Source organism: Oncorhynchus nerka, linkage group LG4 (genome assembly GCF_034236695.1).
Source record: "Oncorhynchus nerka isolate Pitt River linkage group LG4, Oner_Uvic_2.0, whole genome shotgun sequence".
NCBI lineage: Eukaryota > Metazoa > Chordata > Actinopteri > Salmoniformes > Salmonidae > Oncorhynchus > Oncorhynchus nerka.
In genome coordinates this window covers 11,203,515-11,218,737 of record NC_088399.1, presented here as the reverse complement: position 1 = coordinate 11,218,737, position 15,223 = coordinate 11,203,515, and the positions used below count along the sequence as shown (strand labels likewise).

The following is a 15,223-nucleotide window of genomic DNA, read 5'->3' as shown; positions in this document are numbered from 1 at the left end:
CATTTATTTGTCTACCTAGATAAGTACAATCCACTTCAATACCCATCTCATGTTCCATATTTAGGTTGTAATGTTAAATTAGTGGACGTCCTTACAGACTCACACTGATGTGTTAAAAGCTGATTTGGTATTTTCCAGGTGACTACGCAGGATTCCCAGGGTGTGGCCTGCTGCGCCTCCACAGCACCTACAGACACGACCTGAAGATCTACGCCTCCGACGAGGGACGCGTTCAGATGACAGCCGCTGCCTTCGCTAAGGTCTGTCTGACAGTACAGATTTTTAAAGAGACATTTATCCGATGTTTTTAGACCCCAACATTTTTTTAAATGTTAAGATAAATCCATGTCCCATGCCTATTTGCCTCTTCCCAAATGAATAGAAAATACTAACTCACAATAACATCTGGAAATTGAATGGCGCTTATCTTTTTTCCATTTAATTTTGGATTGAGGCATATCTCGATCTACTCAACCAGATGATCTGAAATGTGGATATATCTCAAAATGTGTCTACTTTTGAAGTCTAAATAGAAACAGCTGACACACTTTCTTTTTGGAGTGAAATGTACTTTTAAGAATGTTGTCTCGTTAGTCAGTCAGTCAGTCTAGTTATAATACGTAGCCTAGTGGTTAAGAGCATTGGGCCAGTAACCAAAAGGTCACGTTTTCGAATACCAGAGCCGACTACGTGAAAATCTGCCGATGTGCCCTTATTGCTCCTGTAAGTCGCTCTGGATAAGAGCATCTGCTGAATGACTAAAATGTAAATATATCTGGTGGCATCCATTCAGGGACTGCTGGCGCTGGAGGGCGAGCTGACACCAATTCTGGTGCAGATGGTGAAGAGTGCCAACATGAACGGGCTGCTGGACAGCGACAGCGACTCTCTCAGCAGCTGCCAGCAGCGCGTCAAGGCCCGTCTCCACGAGATCCTGCAGAGAGATAGGGACTTCACTGCCGAAGATTACGAGAAGGTTGGGACTAAGTGATGCAGTCTTAAGTTCTGTCCTGTCCGATCCATTTTGTCTGTGACTGTTGTGGCTCATACGGGCTGTGGAGAAAGCCACTCTGTGACAAAATATACATTAGCGTTTGATCATTATAAGTACTACTGTTGTAAATAGATTCTTGCTAAAATATTATTTTTGAAAATGTCCAATGACCCATTTTTTTCTTGTCCTAATGAAATAGTCCAAGCAGGATACATAAGCTGACATGGCTCAGAGATGTATAAAATCCTGTCTCTGACTGTGGGCCGTAGTGATTTTTGTCTGTACCATCCCTAATATTTCCCCCCTTCCTAGTGCTCATAGTATTTTGTCTTTCTGTTCCCAGCTGGCACCCACCACCAGCTCCTCCTTGATCAAGTCCATGCAGATGATCAAGAACCCGGTGAAGACGTGTGACAAGGTGTACGCTCTCATTCAGAGCCTCACTCTGCAGATCAGACAGAGGATGGAGGACCCCAAGTCAGCTGGTAAACACTCTGCTCATATCTCCAGCGAAGATCCCCATTGAAACTAATGAACTCCAGGGATGGTTCCAAATGGTACCTTATTCCCTTCTTTAGTGCACTCGCTTTGACCAGGACCTGTAAAGGCACTGTCGGGAATAAGTTGCCTTTTGGGATGCTCCCCAAATTTTGCTCTGAAACCCCATTTTAAAATCCATAATTATGTTGAATCATAGGTCCCTGTCATTATCGTGAGTCACTAAGTCAATGGCTTGAATTGAAAGTTAGAGCTCTGATTTGGAACAACGGGCTTGTTTATTTATTTTATTTATTTCACCTTTATTTAACCAGGTAGGCTAGTTGAGAACAAATTCTCATTTGCAACTGCGACCTGGCCAAGATAAAACATAGCAGTGTGAACAGACAACACAGAGTTACACATGGAGTAAACAATTAACAAGTCAATAACACAGTAGGAAAAAAAAGGGGGGAGTCTATATACAATGTGTGCAAAAGGCATGAGGTAGGCGAATAATTACAATTTTGCAGATTAACACTGGAGTGATAAATGATCAGATGGTCATGTACAGGTAGAGATATTGGTGTGCAAAAGAGCAGAAAAGTAAATAAATAAAACAGTATGGGGATGAGGTAGGTGAAAATGGGTGGGCTATTTACCAATAGACTATGTACAGCTGCAGCGATCGGTTAGCTGCTCAGATAGCTGATGTTTGAAGTTGGTGAGGGAGATAAAAGTCTCCAACTTCAGCGATTTTTGCAATTCGTTCCAGTCACAGGCAGCAGAGTACTGGAACGAAAGGCGGCCGAATGAGGTGTTGGCTTTAGGGATGATCAATGAGATACACCTGCTGGAGCGCGTGCTACGGAAGGGTATTGCCATCGTGACCAGTGAACTGAGATAAGGCGGAGCTTTACCTAGCATGGACTTGTAGATGACCTGGAGCCAGTGGGTCTGGCGACGAATATGTAGCGAGGGCCAGCCGACTAGAGCATACAAGTCGCAGTGGTGGGTGGTATAGGGTGCTTTAGTGACAAAGCGGATGGCACTGTGATAGACTGCATCCAGTTTGCTGAGTAGAGTGTTGGAAGCCATTTTGTAGATGACATCGCCGAAGTCGAGGATCGGTAGGATAGTCAGTTTTATTAGGGTAAGCTTGGCGGCGTGAGTGAAGGAGGCTTTGTTGCGGAATAGAAAGCCGACTCTTGATTTGATTTTCGATTGGAGATGTTTGATATGAGTCTGGAAGGAGAGTTTGCAGTCTAGCCAGACACCTAGGTACTTATAGATGTCCACATATTCAAGGTCGGAACCATCCAGGGTGGTGATGCTAGTCGGGCATGCGGGTGCAGGCAGCGATCGGTTGAAAAGCATGCATTTGGTTTTACTAGCGTTTCAGAGCAGTTGGAGGCCACGGAAGGAGTGTTGTATGGCATTGAAGCTCGTTTGGAGGTTAGATAGCACAGTGTCCAATGACGGGCCGAAAGTATATAGAATGGTGTCGTCTGCGTAGAGGTGGATCAGGGAATCGCCCGCAGCAAGAGCAACATCATTGATATATACAGAGAAAAGAGTCGGCCCGAGAATTGAACCCTGTGGCACCCCCATAGAGACTGCCAGAGGACCGGACAGCATGCCCTCCGATTTGACACACTGAACTCTGTCTGCAAAGTAATTGGTGAACCAGGCAAGGCAGTCATCCGAAAAACCGAGGCTACTGAGTCTGCCGATAAGAATATGGTGATTGACAAAGTCGAAGGCCTTGGCAAGGTCGATGAAGACGGCTGCACAGTACTGTCTTTTATCGATGGCGGTAATGATATCGTTTAGTACCTTGAGTGTGGCTGAGGTGCACCCGTGACCGGCTCGGAAACCAGATTGCACAGCGGAGAAGGTACGGTGGGATTCGAGATGGTCAGTGACCTGTTTGTTGACTTGGCTTTCGAAGACCTTAGATAGGCAGGGCAGGATGGATATAGGTCTGTAGCAGTTTGGGTCCAGGGTGTCTCCCCCTTTGAAGAGGGGGATGATTGCGGCAGCTTTCCAATCCTTGGGGATCTCGGACGATATGAAAGAGAGGCTGAACAGGCTGGTAATAGGGGTTGCGACAATGGCGGCGGATAGTTTCAGAAATAGAGGGTCCAGATTGTCAAGCCCAGCTGATTTGTACGGGTCCAGGTTTTGGAGCTCTTTCAGAACATCTGCTATCTGGATTTGGGTAAAGGAGAACCTGGAGAGGCTTGGGCGAGGAGCTGCGGGGCGGAGCTGTTGGCCGAGGTTGGAGAAGCCAGGCGGAAGGCATGGCCAGCCGTTGAGAAATGCTTATTGAAGTTTTCGATAATCATGGATTTATCGGTGGTGACCGTGTTACCTAGCCTCAGTGCAGTGGGCAGCTGGGAGGAGGTGCTCTTGTTCTCCATGGACTTCACAGTGTCCCAGAACTTTTTGGAGTTGGAGCTACAGGATGCAAACTTCTGCCTGAAGAAGCTGGCCTTAGCTTTCCCGACTGACTGCGTGTATTGGTTCCTGACTTCCCTGAACAGTTGCATATCACGGGGACTCTTCGATGCTATTGCAGTCCGCCACAGGATGTTTTTGTGCTGGTCGAGGGCAGTCAGGTCTGGAGTGAACCAAGGGCTGTATCTGTTCTTGGTTCTGCATTTTTTGAACGGAGCATGCTTATCTAAAATGGAGAGGAAGTTGCTTTTAAAGAATGACCAGGCATCCTCAACTGACGGGATGAGGTCAATGTCCTTCCAGGATACCCGGGCCAGGTCGATTAGGAAGGCCTGCTCACAGAAGTGTTTTAGGGAGCGTTTGACAGTGAATGAGGGGTGGTCGTTTGACTGCGGCTCCGTAGCGAATACAGGCAATGAGGCAGTGATCGCTGAGATCCTGGTTGAAGACAGCGGAGGTGTATTTGGAGGGCCAGTTGGTCAGGATGACGTCTATGAGGGTGCCCTTGTTTACAGAGTTAGGGTTGTATCTGGTGGGTTCCTTGTTAGTGAGGGGATGAGGAAACGGAGACCTTGATTCTGGTTTGGATTCTATGACACATCCCACTTAATGAGTATGAATGAACCATAACATTCCCTCCCCATGTAGTAACCAAAAAAGTTATAAACAAATCTAAATATATTTTATATTTGAGATTCTTCAAAGTAGCCACCTTTTGCCTTGATGACAGCTTTGCACACTCTTGGCATTCTCTCAACCAGCATGGAGGTGTGTTGGGTCATTGTCCTGTTGAAAAACAAATGATAGCCCCTCTAAGCGCAAACCAGATGAGATGGCGTATCGCTGAAGAATGCTGTGGTAGCCATGCTGGTTACCCTGGAATGAGTAGGTGTGTCCAAACTTTTAACTGGTACTGTCACGCGACCTTGATGAAATGAAAAGACAACAATGTGTTGACCAACGATATGTATATTTGTTTATTTGAAATTGAACCTTTATTTAAAACCTCTTAAGGATCTACCCCTTTTTTCAATTTTTGCCTGAAATGACATACCCAAATCTAACTGCCTGTAGCTCAGGCCCTGAAGCAAGGATATGCATTTTCTTGGTACCATTTGAGGAGGAAACACGTTGAAGTTTGTGGAAATGTGAAAGGAATGTAGTAGAATATACCACATTAGATCTGATAAACAATAATACAAAGAAAAAAACAACTGTTTTGTATTTTTTTGTACCATCTTTGAAATACAAGAGAGAGGCCATAATGCATTATTCCAGCCCAGGTGCAATATACATTTTGGCCACTAGATGACAGCGGTGTATGTGCAAAGTTTTAGACTGATCCAATGAACCATTTCTGTTCAAAATGTTGTATCAAGACTGCACAAATATGCCTAATTTGTTTATTAATAACTTTTTATGTTCAAAATTGTGCATTCTCCTCAAACAATAGCATGGTATTATTTCACTGTAATAGCAACTGTAAATTGGACAGTGCAGTTAGCTTAAATTCTTCTTAATCTTTCTGCCAATATCAGATGATATTTGTCCTAGGAAAATGACACTGATTCCGAAGAGGCTTTTAACTAGGCAAGTCAGTTAAGAACAAATTCTTATTTACATTAACGCCTACCGGGGGAACTGTGGATTAACTACCTTGTTCAGGGGCAGAACGACAGATCTTGGGATTCAATCCAGCAACCTTTTGGTTACTAGTCCAACACTAACCACTAGGCTACCTGCCATCCCAAATATATACATTAAATGACTGATGGGGCATCTGTTTTGAAGCTACCGCGCCTCAATCTTGGTACTCTCCCATCATTGGTACTCCCCCATCAAGTTAAAGAAATGCATTTAATAAAGTCTACATTTGTTTTTGCCACTTAATTGAAATACTGTAGAATTTCATTCATTCCTATGGAGGCCTGTTCCTCCTGGGGAGTGCAAAGATGGCCGACCGGAGGTTTCAACGCCTCTCATTGGCAAATACATCAGCAATACAGGGTTTGGTGATGATGACTCATGAATGTTAATGTAACATATACTCAGTGAAATGTATGTACCAGGCCTCCCGAGTGACAGACCGGTCTAAGGCACTGCATCGCGGTGTTGGGGCGTCACTACAACATGGGGTTCGATCCCATGCTGTGTCACAACCGGCCATGACCGGGAGTCCTGTAGGGCGGCGTACAAGGGGCCCAGCATCGTGTAGGTTAGAGGAAGGTTTGGTTCGAGGGGGCTTTACTTGATTCATTGCACTCTAGCAACACCTTGTGGCGGGCCGGGCACTTGCAGGCTGACTTCTGTTGTCATTTGAACGGCGTTTCCTCCGACACATTGGTCCAACTAGCTTCCTAGTTAAGTGAGTGGGTGTTAAGAAGCAGGGATTGGCAGGTCATGTTTCAGAGGACGCATGACTCGACCTTCCCCTTTCGTGAACCCGGTGGTGGAGTTGCAGTTTTTTATTTCTTTTTTTATTTCACCTTTATTTAACCAGGTAGGCAAGTTGAGAACAAGTTCTCATTTACAATTGCGACCTGGCCAAGATAAAGCAAAGCAGTTCGACACATACAACGACACAGAGTTACACATGGAGTAAAACAAACATACAGTCAATAATACAGTATAAACAAGTCTATATACGATGTGAGCAAATGAGGTGAGATAAGGGAGGTAAAGGCAAGAAAAAGGCCATGGTGGCAAAGTAAATACAATATAGCAAGTAAAACACTGGAATGGTAGATTTGCAGTGGAAGAATGTGCAAAGTAGAAATAAAAATAATGGGAGGAGCAAAATAAATTTAAAAAATACAGTAGGGAAAGAGGCAGTGATGACACAAGATGGTAATCATGAAATTGGGGGGAAAAATTGCAACAAAAAAATAAATGTATGTACCAGATGAAAGTAGATTACACTGATTTTCACAGTTACTTAATAAAGTAGTTTTGACTCAGTTCTTATTCATTATTTGACATGCCATATTTTACCACAATATCTAAAAGTTATTGGGATATGAATGAAAGACACAATATTAAACCATTTAATTTAAAAAAATTTAACTACATTTTGAATGATGTTTTGGTCAAACTGTCATCTAAATGTGGTAGTTGCAGTATTTGTGTACATGCCTTTTAACAGTAGAAATACATTTCAAATTGTTCATATAACTTGTTGTCCTGCACCTATAGTGTAATGTTCATTTGAAAAAATGTACTTTCTAGACATCCAATTGTACCATAGTGAAACTCTGGATCTGATGCTGCGGCGCTGGGCCAAGCTGGAGAAGGACTTCCGGATGAAGAACGGCCGCTACAACATCAGCAAGATCCCAGACATCTACGACTGCATCAAGTACGACGTGCAGCACAACAGCTCCCTCAACCTGTCTAACACTATGGAGATCTACCGCCTGTCCAAGGCCCTGGCCGACATCGTCATTCCACAGGTATGTTCCACGTTTTGGATCAAAGATTTTATGATTGGCATTTATGTAGCAAGCGCCTTTCACCAAGACACTACAGTGATGCACAGCAGACGTACAGCACCAGTATACTCTCCATACATCGTGGTGAAGTTTGGAATGATTGAAGCATTTAATAGTGGCAGCCCCTATTACATTCTGCTTATAGATATAGTTTATTTGGTAAATATTTTCTTTACTCTACTTGAACTGCTCTGTTGGTTAAGGGCTTGTAAGTAAACATTTCACGGTAAGGTCTACACTTGTGACAAATAAAGTTTGATTTATATCTTGTAGTGTTACCAGATAGACTAGAAATAGGTGTTTGGTTAAAGGGACATTTGTTTTAGTGGCCACTGTTATGCTCTTGTTGAAATAAACATATTTTTTACACCCCTGTCCCGTCAGGAGTATGGTATCTCTCAACCTGAGAAGCTGGACATAGCCAAGGGCTACTGCACCCCCCTCATTCGCAAGATCCGCTCCGACCTGCAGAGGACACAGGACGACGACACCGTCAACAAACTGCACCCTGTGTAAGACATTTCTCGAACTCGGGGCTCCAGAGTGGTGCAGCGCTCTAAGGCACTGCATTTCAGTGGGCTCCAGAGTGGCACAGAGCTCTAAGGCACTGCATCTCAGTGGGCTCCAGAGTAGCACAGAGCTCTAAGGCACTGCATCTCAGTGGGCTCCAGAGTGGTGAGGCGCTCTAAGGCACTGCATCTCAGTGGGCTCCAGAGTGGTGCGGCGCTCTAAGGCACTGCATCTCAGTGGGCTCCAGAGTGGTGCGGCGCTCTAAGGCACTGCATCTCAGTGCTAGAGGCGTCACTACAGACACCCTGGTTCGAATCCAGGCTGTATCACAATCGGCCGTGATTGGTAGTACCATAGGGCGGCGCACAATTGGCCCAGTGTCGTCCGGGTTTGGCCGGTGTAGGCCGTCATTGTAAATAAGAATTTGTTCTTAACTGACTTGCCTAGTTAAATAAATGTTAAATAAAAATAAATGTAAAAAAACATGTGGAGTCACCATCCTCAGAGTAGTATCCATATCGGTCTCCCTATGAAATACAATTGCAGTTGTCTCATGTGTGTTGTCCAGGTATTCCCGTGGAGTCATGTCCCCGGAGCGTCATGTCAGGACCAGGCTGTACTTCACCAGTGAGAGCCACGTGCACTCCCTGCTCTCCATCCTCCGCTACGGAGCTTTCTGTGACGTGAGTCCTCTCTAACATTGTTCCTGAACTTCCGTACGTTTACATTTCTGTATTGTATCTATTGAACCAGTTTAAAGGGCCATGTTTCACATTAGAATCCACCAAACATTGTGTATTGCATATATTTATTAATATGATGTGTCACATTTTTTGTGGGGGGGTTTATTTATTTTTTTAGAAGAAAAAGAAACGCACACCTATTAAGACGAGGTGCTGGCTAGCGGAGTAGAAACTTGAAAATAAAAGAAAGCCGCACACTCTTGGAGCTCAGATGCAAAAATTTAATACCAACGTTTCGACAGCCAAATTTTTGCATCTCAGCTCCAGGAGTGTGCGGCTTTCTTTTATTTTCAAGTTTATTATTTTTTTGTCTACCAAATATAACCACATTTTACCCAGAAGAATGTGGTTAATATGGCTTAAATATGTCTGAATCTCATATTTAACTTGCTCATATCCCAGGAGACCAAAGATGACCAATGGAAGAGGGCCATGGAGTACCTCAAGGTGGTCAGCGAACTGAACTACATGACACAGATTGTAATCATGCTTTACGAGGACCCTAACAAGGTACTGTAAGGTCCAAGTATATGCCTGTGGGTTTTGGTTATGTTAACTAGCAGCCTGACTCAGCTGCTCACACCAGCTGAGTCATCACACAGCCTCTGTAAGTGGGATTGTTGGAGTAGAACCAGATTTTATTTTCATAGCCGATATAGAATGGATCTCTTTCATGTCTATTTACTGAGGAAGTTGTCATAATAATGTTGCATATATAATATGGGTTGTTTTGGCGCTCAGTATTATGGGTCATAGAGGGAGCAATGCGCTTTCATCTCTAATTGTTTTGTGGTATGTTTTTGAGGGTAACACCAATGTTATTATAATATTAATATAATAATAGTTAGGTGGGTGCTTATTATTTGTCCTATTTCACACATGTACAAGTGTGTATTATACGCATGTGTGAATTGGAAATGTTTATTTTTTTTCCGCATTTCCCAACTTCTCCTCGGAGATTGGGGTCACAGCCAGAGTCTGCCATGATCAACGACTGCCCTGTAGAAAATTAGGGCTCAAGGGCACATCAACATATTTTTTTTCACCTTGTCGGTTCTAGGATTCAAACTAGCAACCTTTCGATTACTGGCCCAACACACGCTACGCTGCCTGCCACCTTATTATTACCAGCACCATTGTATCATTACTCTAGGACCCTTCGTCTGAGGAGCGCTTCCACGTGGAGCTGCATTTCAGCCCGGGAGCCAAGGGCTGTGAGGACGACAAAAACCTGCCCTCAGGGTTTGGCTACAGACCAGCTTCTCGAGAGGTAAGGGGTCCCAGTTTCTGAAGAAACCATGTGTGTGTGTCATTAGATGCAGGTCTTTGTAGAACTGTGTAACCACTTTTAGTGTGGCATATGGTGAATGCTGATGTAGTTACTGGGGAAAAAGTTGATAGAAAAGCTTATTGAGGTTAAGTGTTTTATGGGTGTGAGTTGTGTAGTTAATATTAGTATTCGGCTTACTCACATCTTGACAGGAAGTAGTTAATCTTAGAGGCAACATGAATGAGCCTATATCCTGTTTGTTTTTTTACTCCATTGTGTGCGTTTTTCTGATTAATCAGGAATTCCAGATCTTTTTTTCCAAACCTCTGAAATCATCTTATTTCTTTTTCTCATGGTTTAATGTGGACTATAACCTTCTTTTCCCTTATACATGATGTTCTACCAATCGTATCCCTGTCATCTCCAGAACGAGGGATCCAAGAAGAAGTCTAAGGAAGACAACGACGAGGAGTCGGCCGCCGCCAACGCCAAGCGGGACGAGCCGGACCGAGCAGCCCTAATGATGTTCAGGCCACTGGTGTCTGACCCCATCTACATCAACAGAAAGTGCCCACTGCCCCGCTCCAAAAAGATTGGCTCTGTGGAAGTAAGTGCCACCTTCAGGTCCAGTTCAGAATACACATGTGGTATACAGGATAGACTGTATACGCTAATAGTTGTAAAGTGTCACAACAAACGTACACTATGGTAGTCACCTGCTAGCTACATTGGTGATAAAAATGCCTGGTTAGTGCTACTGCTCTTGCATGTAATTGGCTTGAATTGGTTTTTGGGTTAGTACTGTGTAGTGTTGTATGTTTACAGCAGAGCTATGCAACAGAATAACAATGGTGCACTGAAAGGGGTCACCTGATGAGTCACCAGCCCCCTTTGGAATGTAAGCTTACTGTGTTACTTATTACAGTAAAATACCATTACAATTAGAACAAGGAGTGATTTTTAAGGTCTCAAACCTTCTCTCAATAGCCCAGCCGCGAGCAAGTAACAATTGTAAAATGTACACTACCGTTCAAAAGTTTGGGGTCACTTAGAAATGTCCTTGTTTTTGAAAGAAAAGCACCTTTTTTGTCCATTTTAAAATAAACATCAAATGGATCAGAAATACAGTGTACATTGTTAATGTTGTAAATGACTATTGTAGCTGGAAACGGATGACTTTTAATGGAATATCTACATAGGTGTACAGAGGCCCATTATCAGCAACCATCACTCCTGTGTTCCAATGGCATGTTGTGTTAGCTAATCCAAGTTTATCATTTTAAAAGGCTAATTGATCATTAGAAAACCCTTTTTCAATTATGTTAGCACAGCTGAAAACTGTTGTTCTGATTAAAGAAGCAATAAAACTGGCCTTCTTTAGACTAGTTGAGATCTGGAGCAACAGCATTTGTGGGTTTGATTACAGGCTGAAAATGTCCAGAAACAAATACCTTTCTTCTGAAACTCGTCAGTCTTTTCTTGTTCTGAGAAATGAAGGCTATTCCATGCAAGAAATTGCCAAGAAACTGAAGAACTCGTACAACACTGTGTGCTACTCTCTTCACAGAACAGCGCAAACTGTCTCTAACCAGAATAGAAAGATGAGTGGGAGGCCCCGGTGCACAACTGAGCAAGAGGACAAGTACATTAATGTGTCTAGTTTGAGAAACAGACGCCTCACAAATCCTCAACTGGCAGCTTCATTAAATAGTACCCGCAAAACACCAGTCTCAACGTCAACAGTGAAGAGGCGACTTCGGAATGCTGGCCTTCTAGGCAGAGTTCCTCTGTCCAGTGTCTGTGTTATTTTGCCCGTCTTAATCTTTAATTTTTATTGGCCAGTCTGAGAGATGGCTTTCTCTTTACAACTCTGCCTAGAAGGCCAGCATCCCGGAGTCGCCTCTTCACTGTTGATGTTGAGACTGGTGTTTTGCAGGTACTATTTAATGAAGCTGCCAGTTGAGGATTTGTGAGGCGTCTGTTTCTCAAACTAGACACACTAATGTACTTGTCCTCTTGCTCAGTTGTGTACCGGGGCCTTCCACTCCTCTTTCTATTCTGGTTACAGCCAGTTTGCGCTATTCTGTGAAGGGAGTAGTACACAGCGTTGTATAAGATCAGTTAGCCTTTTAAAATGATAAATTTGGATTAACTAACACAACGTGCCATTGGAACACAGGAGTGATGGTTGCTGATAATGGGCCTATGTAGATATTCCATACAAAATCTGCCGTTTCCAGCTACAATAGTCATTAACAATGTCTACACTGTATTTCTGATAAATTTTATGTTATTTTTAATGAACAAAAAATGTGCTTTTCTTTCAAAAACAAGGACATTTCTAAGTGACCCCAAACTTTTGAACAGTAGTGTATCTTTGATGGTCCATCTTTGCATGAACACACAAAACTCCTCAAAGGAATTACTTTGCTCTTCTACATGTAGCGTTGGCCTTGGTCGTTGAGAGAAATGAAGTGCCACGTTAGCTATGAAGCTTTCAGCAAACTCGCCTCTGAAAGTTGTTACCTGTAATTTGAAACTTTATGTTTTTATCTGGATCTTCATCTTCTTTGCTTGTAATATTCAGATCTATGTCTGTATATTCATGTTGATATATTTAATTTATTTTGAATGTAATATTGAAATCTATTTCTGTGTACCCACCCACACACAAAACATTGCTGTATGTTGGTGAGAGTGGTGAGTGCATGGTAACTACTGGTCTTTGAAAATGTTGTAGAAACGAATCCATTTTCATTTTATTTTAAGTGGTGGTCACCAATACACGTTAGAAGAAATTTGATATTTTTTTACATCTGTATTCTACACTTGACCTTTATAAAATTCAGCTTGATGCAGTCACTCAGGTTATAAGTAATAACAAAAATTTTGTAATATATATATATATTTTTGTTGTTGTCTAGAAGTCAATGTTATTTTGCTAAATTCATATTTACTGTACCTTCTAATCTCCATTGCATATACTTCAGTAATGCACTAAGTCACACCTCCACAGTACACCTTGCATGTGCATAAGAGTGCAACATCTATATTTACCTTTGTTTCCTTCAGATCACAAAGAAATGTTCTGCAAGCAGCGTGTACCATCACTTTTGCCAAACAACAACCTCTATATGTTTCAAATTCACCAGTTACACAGCAAAATTACAAATGTTAAATCAACTCTCATAGGGTTAAAATTAACACTGTGTCCGTGTTGTTCCACACTACACCGAGCTAATGTTAGACTTTCAAAAATGTTAGAAAGTCTGAAAGTACAGTATTAAAAGCGAACTGTAAATAGTTTAAAATGTATATTGACCAACACTGGTTATTGTGTTTCATTCACTATATACTCGTGTAAGTGTTAAAATCAACTCAACAAGAGTATATCTTTAACTTTAATTGTTGATTACATTGTCATACCTGGCGGCAGGTGCCTAGTGGTTTTAGAGTGTTGGGCCAGTAACCGAAAGGTCGCTGGTTTGAATCCCTGAGCCGACTAGGTGAAATATCTGTCAATGTGCCCTTGAGCACGGCACTTAACCCTAATTGTTCTGGATAAGAGTGTCAGCTAAATGACTAAAATGTCAATTTAATAATGCTGGCTTTTAAGGGTATATATTACAAAAGCAACTAGCTCTGTACATCTTTTGACTAATAGTGAATATTGTGCCTTACCCACAGTATTATAGTGAAGATTGTCCCTCCTCACCCACTGTATTATAGTGTAGATTGTCCCTCCTCACCCACTGTATTATAGTGTAGATTGTCCCTCCTCACCCACAGTATTATAGTGAAGATTGTCCCTCCTCACCCACTGTATTATAGTGTAGATTGTCCCTCCTCACCCACTGTATTATAGTGAAGATTGTCCCTCCTTACCCACTGTATTATAGTGTAGATTGTCCCTCCTTACCCACTGTATTATAGTGAAGATTGTCCCTCGGCCCACTGTATTATAGTGAAGATTGTCCCTCGCCCACTGTATTATAGTGAAGATTGTCCCTCGCCCACTGTATTATAGTGAAGATTGTCCCTCCTCACCCACTGTATTATAGTGTAGATTGTCCCTCCTTACCCACTGTATTATAGTGTAGATTGTCCCTCCTCACCCACTGTATTATAGTGAAGATTGTCCCTCCTTACCCACTGTATTATAGTGAAGATTGTCCCTCCTCACCCACTGTATTATAGTGTAGATTGTCCCTCCTCACCCACTGTATTATAGTGTAGATTGTCCCTCCTCACCCACTGTATTATAGTGAAGATTGTCCCTCCTCACCCACTGTATTATAGTGTAGATTGTCCCTCCTCGCCCACTGTATTATAGTGAAGATTGTCCCTCCTTACCCACTGTATTATAGTGTAGATTGTCCCTCCTTACCCACTGTATTATAGTGAAGATTGTCCCTCCTTACCCACTGTATTATAGTGAAGATTGTCCCTCGCCCACTGTATTATAGTGAAGATTGTCCCTCGCCCACTGTATTATAGTGAAGATTGTCCCTCCTCACCCACTGTATTATAGTGTAGATTGTCCCTCCTCACCCACTGTATTATAGTGTAGATTGTCCCTCACCCACTGTATTATAGTGTAGATTGTCCCTCCTCACCCACTGTATTATAGTGAAGATTGTCCCTCCTCACCCACTGTATTATAGTGTAGATTGTCCCTCCTCACCCACAGTATTATAGTGTAGATTGTCCCTCGCCCACTGTATTATAGTGAAGATTGTCCCTCGCCCACTGTATTATAGTGAAGATTGTCCCTCCTCACCCACTGTATTATAGTGTAGATTGTCCCTCCTCGCCCACTGTATTATAGTGTAGATTGTCCCTCCTCACCCACTGTATTATAGTGAAGATTGTCCCTCGCCCACTGTATTATAGTCACTGGTCTTTCACATTATCACATGGTGTTGGCAGTACACTGTTTGGTGATTTTACTTGACTTAATGCATTACACCAGCTGTATGCTGACACTAATGCTGAGAGAATAGTCTACACACATCAGCTAAAGTTGCCCAGGGCTACATTTACTTTAAAATGTATGTATTGATTGTTAATTATCTGATTAACGAACTTGTGCCAGGATCATGTCAATGTGACCCGTAAATGGACAGTCTAACAATTGCTAGTACATTGATGTTTCTCTTTTTTTTTGTATTTTTTTTTTTTACTTTCCTTTTAGTCCCCATTGCAGCCAGACTTTATCAAGACCGCAGCTGGCAAAGTATGACGATACATTATACCAAACCTAAACAAAAAAAGTTCCTAC

General features: G+C 42.5%; 1 protein-coding gene across 2 annotated transcripts in view; it reads left to right on the top strand.

Moving 5' to 3' along the window:
- The window catches only part of ppip5k2 (diphosphoinositol pentakisphosphate kinase 2), an 80,012-nt gene that overhangs the window by 29,280 nt on the left and 35,509 nt on the right, over positions 1 to 15,223 (top strand). The window contains exons 16-25 of one of the 2 annotated variants that reach the window (XM_029646480.2): positions 139 to 260; positions 794 to 976; positions 1,338 to 1,479; positions 7,157 to 7,380; positions 7,804 to 7,931; positions 8,498 to 8,612; positions 9,075 to 9,182; positions 9,826 to 9,942; positions 10,370 to 10,549; positions 15,137 to 15,178. In XM_029646480.2, coding sequence (XP_029502340.1) covers positions 139 to 260; positions 794 to 976; positions 1,338 to 1,479; positions 7,157 to 7,380; positions 7,804 to 7,931; positions 8,498 to 8,612; positions 9,075 to 9,182; positions 9,826 to 9,942; positions 10,370 to 10,549; positions 15,137 to 15,178 — 1,361 coding nt within the window. The remainder of the gene's footprint in view (positions 1 to 138; positions 261 to 793; positions 977 to 1,337; positions 1,480 to 7,156; positions 7,381 to 7,803; positions 7,932 to 8,497; positions 8,613 to 9,074; positions 9,183 to 9,825; positions 9,943 to 10,369; positions 10,550 to 15,136; positions 15,179 to 15,223) is intronic. The other variant, XM_029646538.2, reaches the window with a different exon arrangement.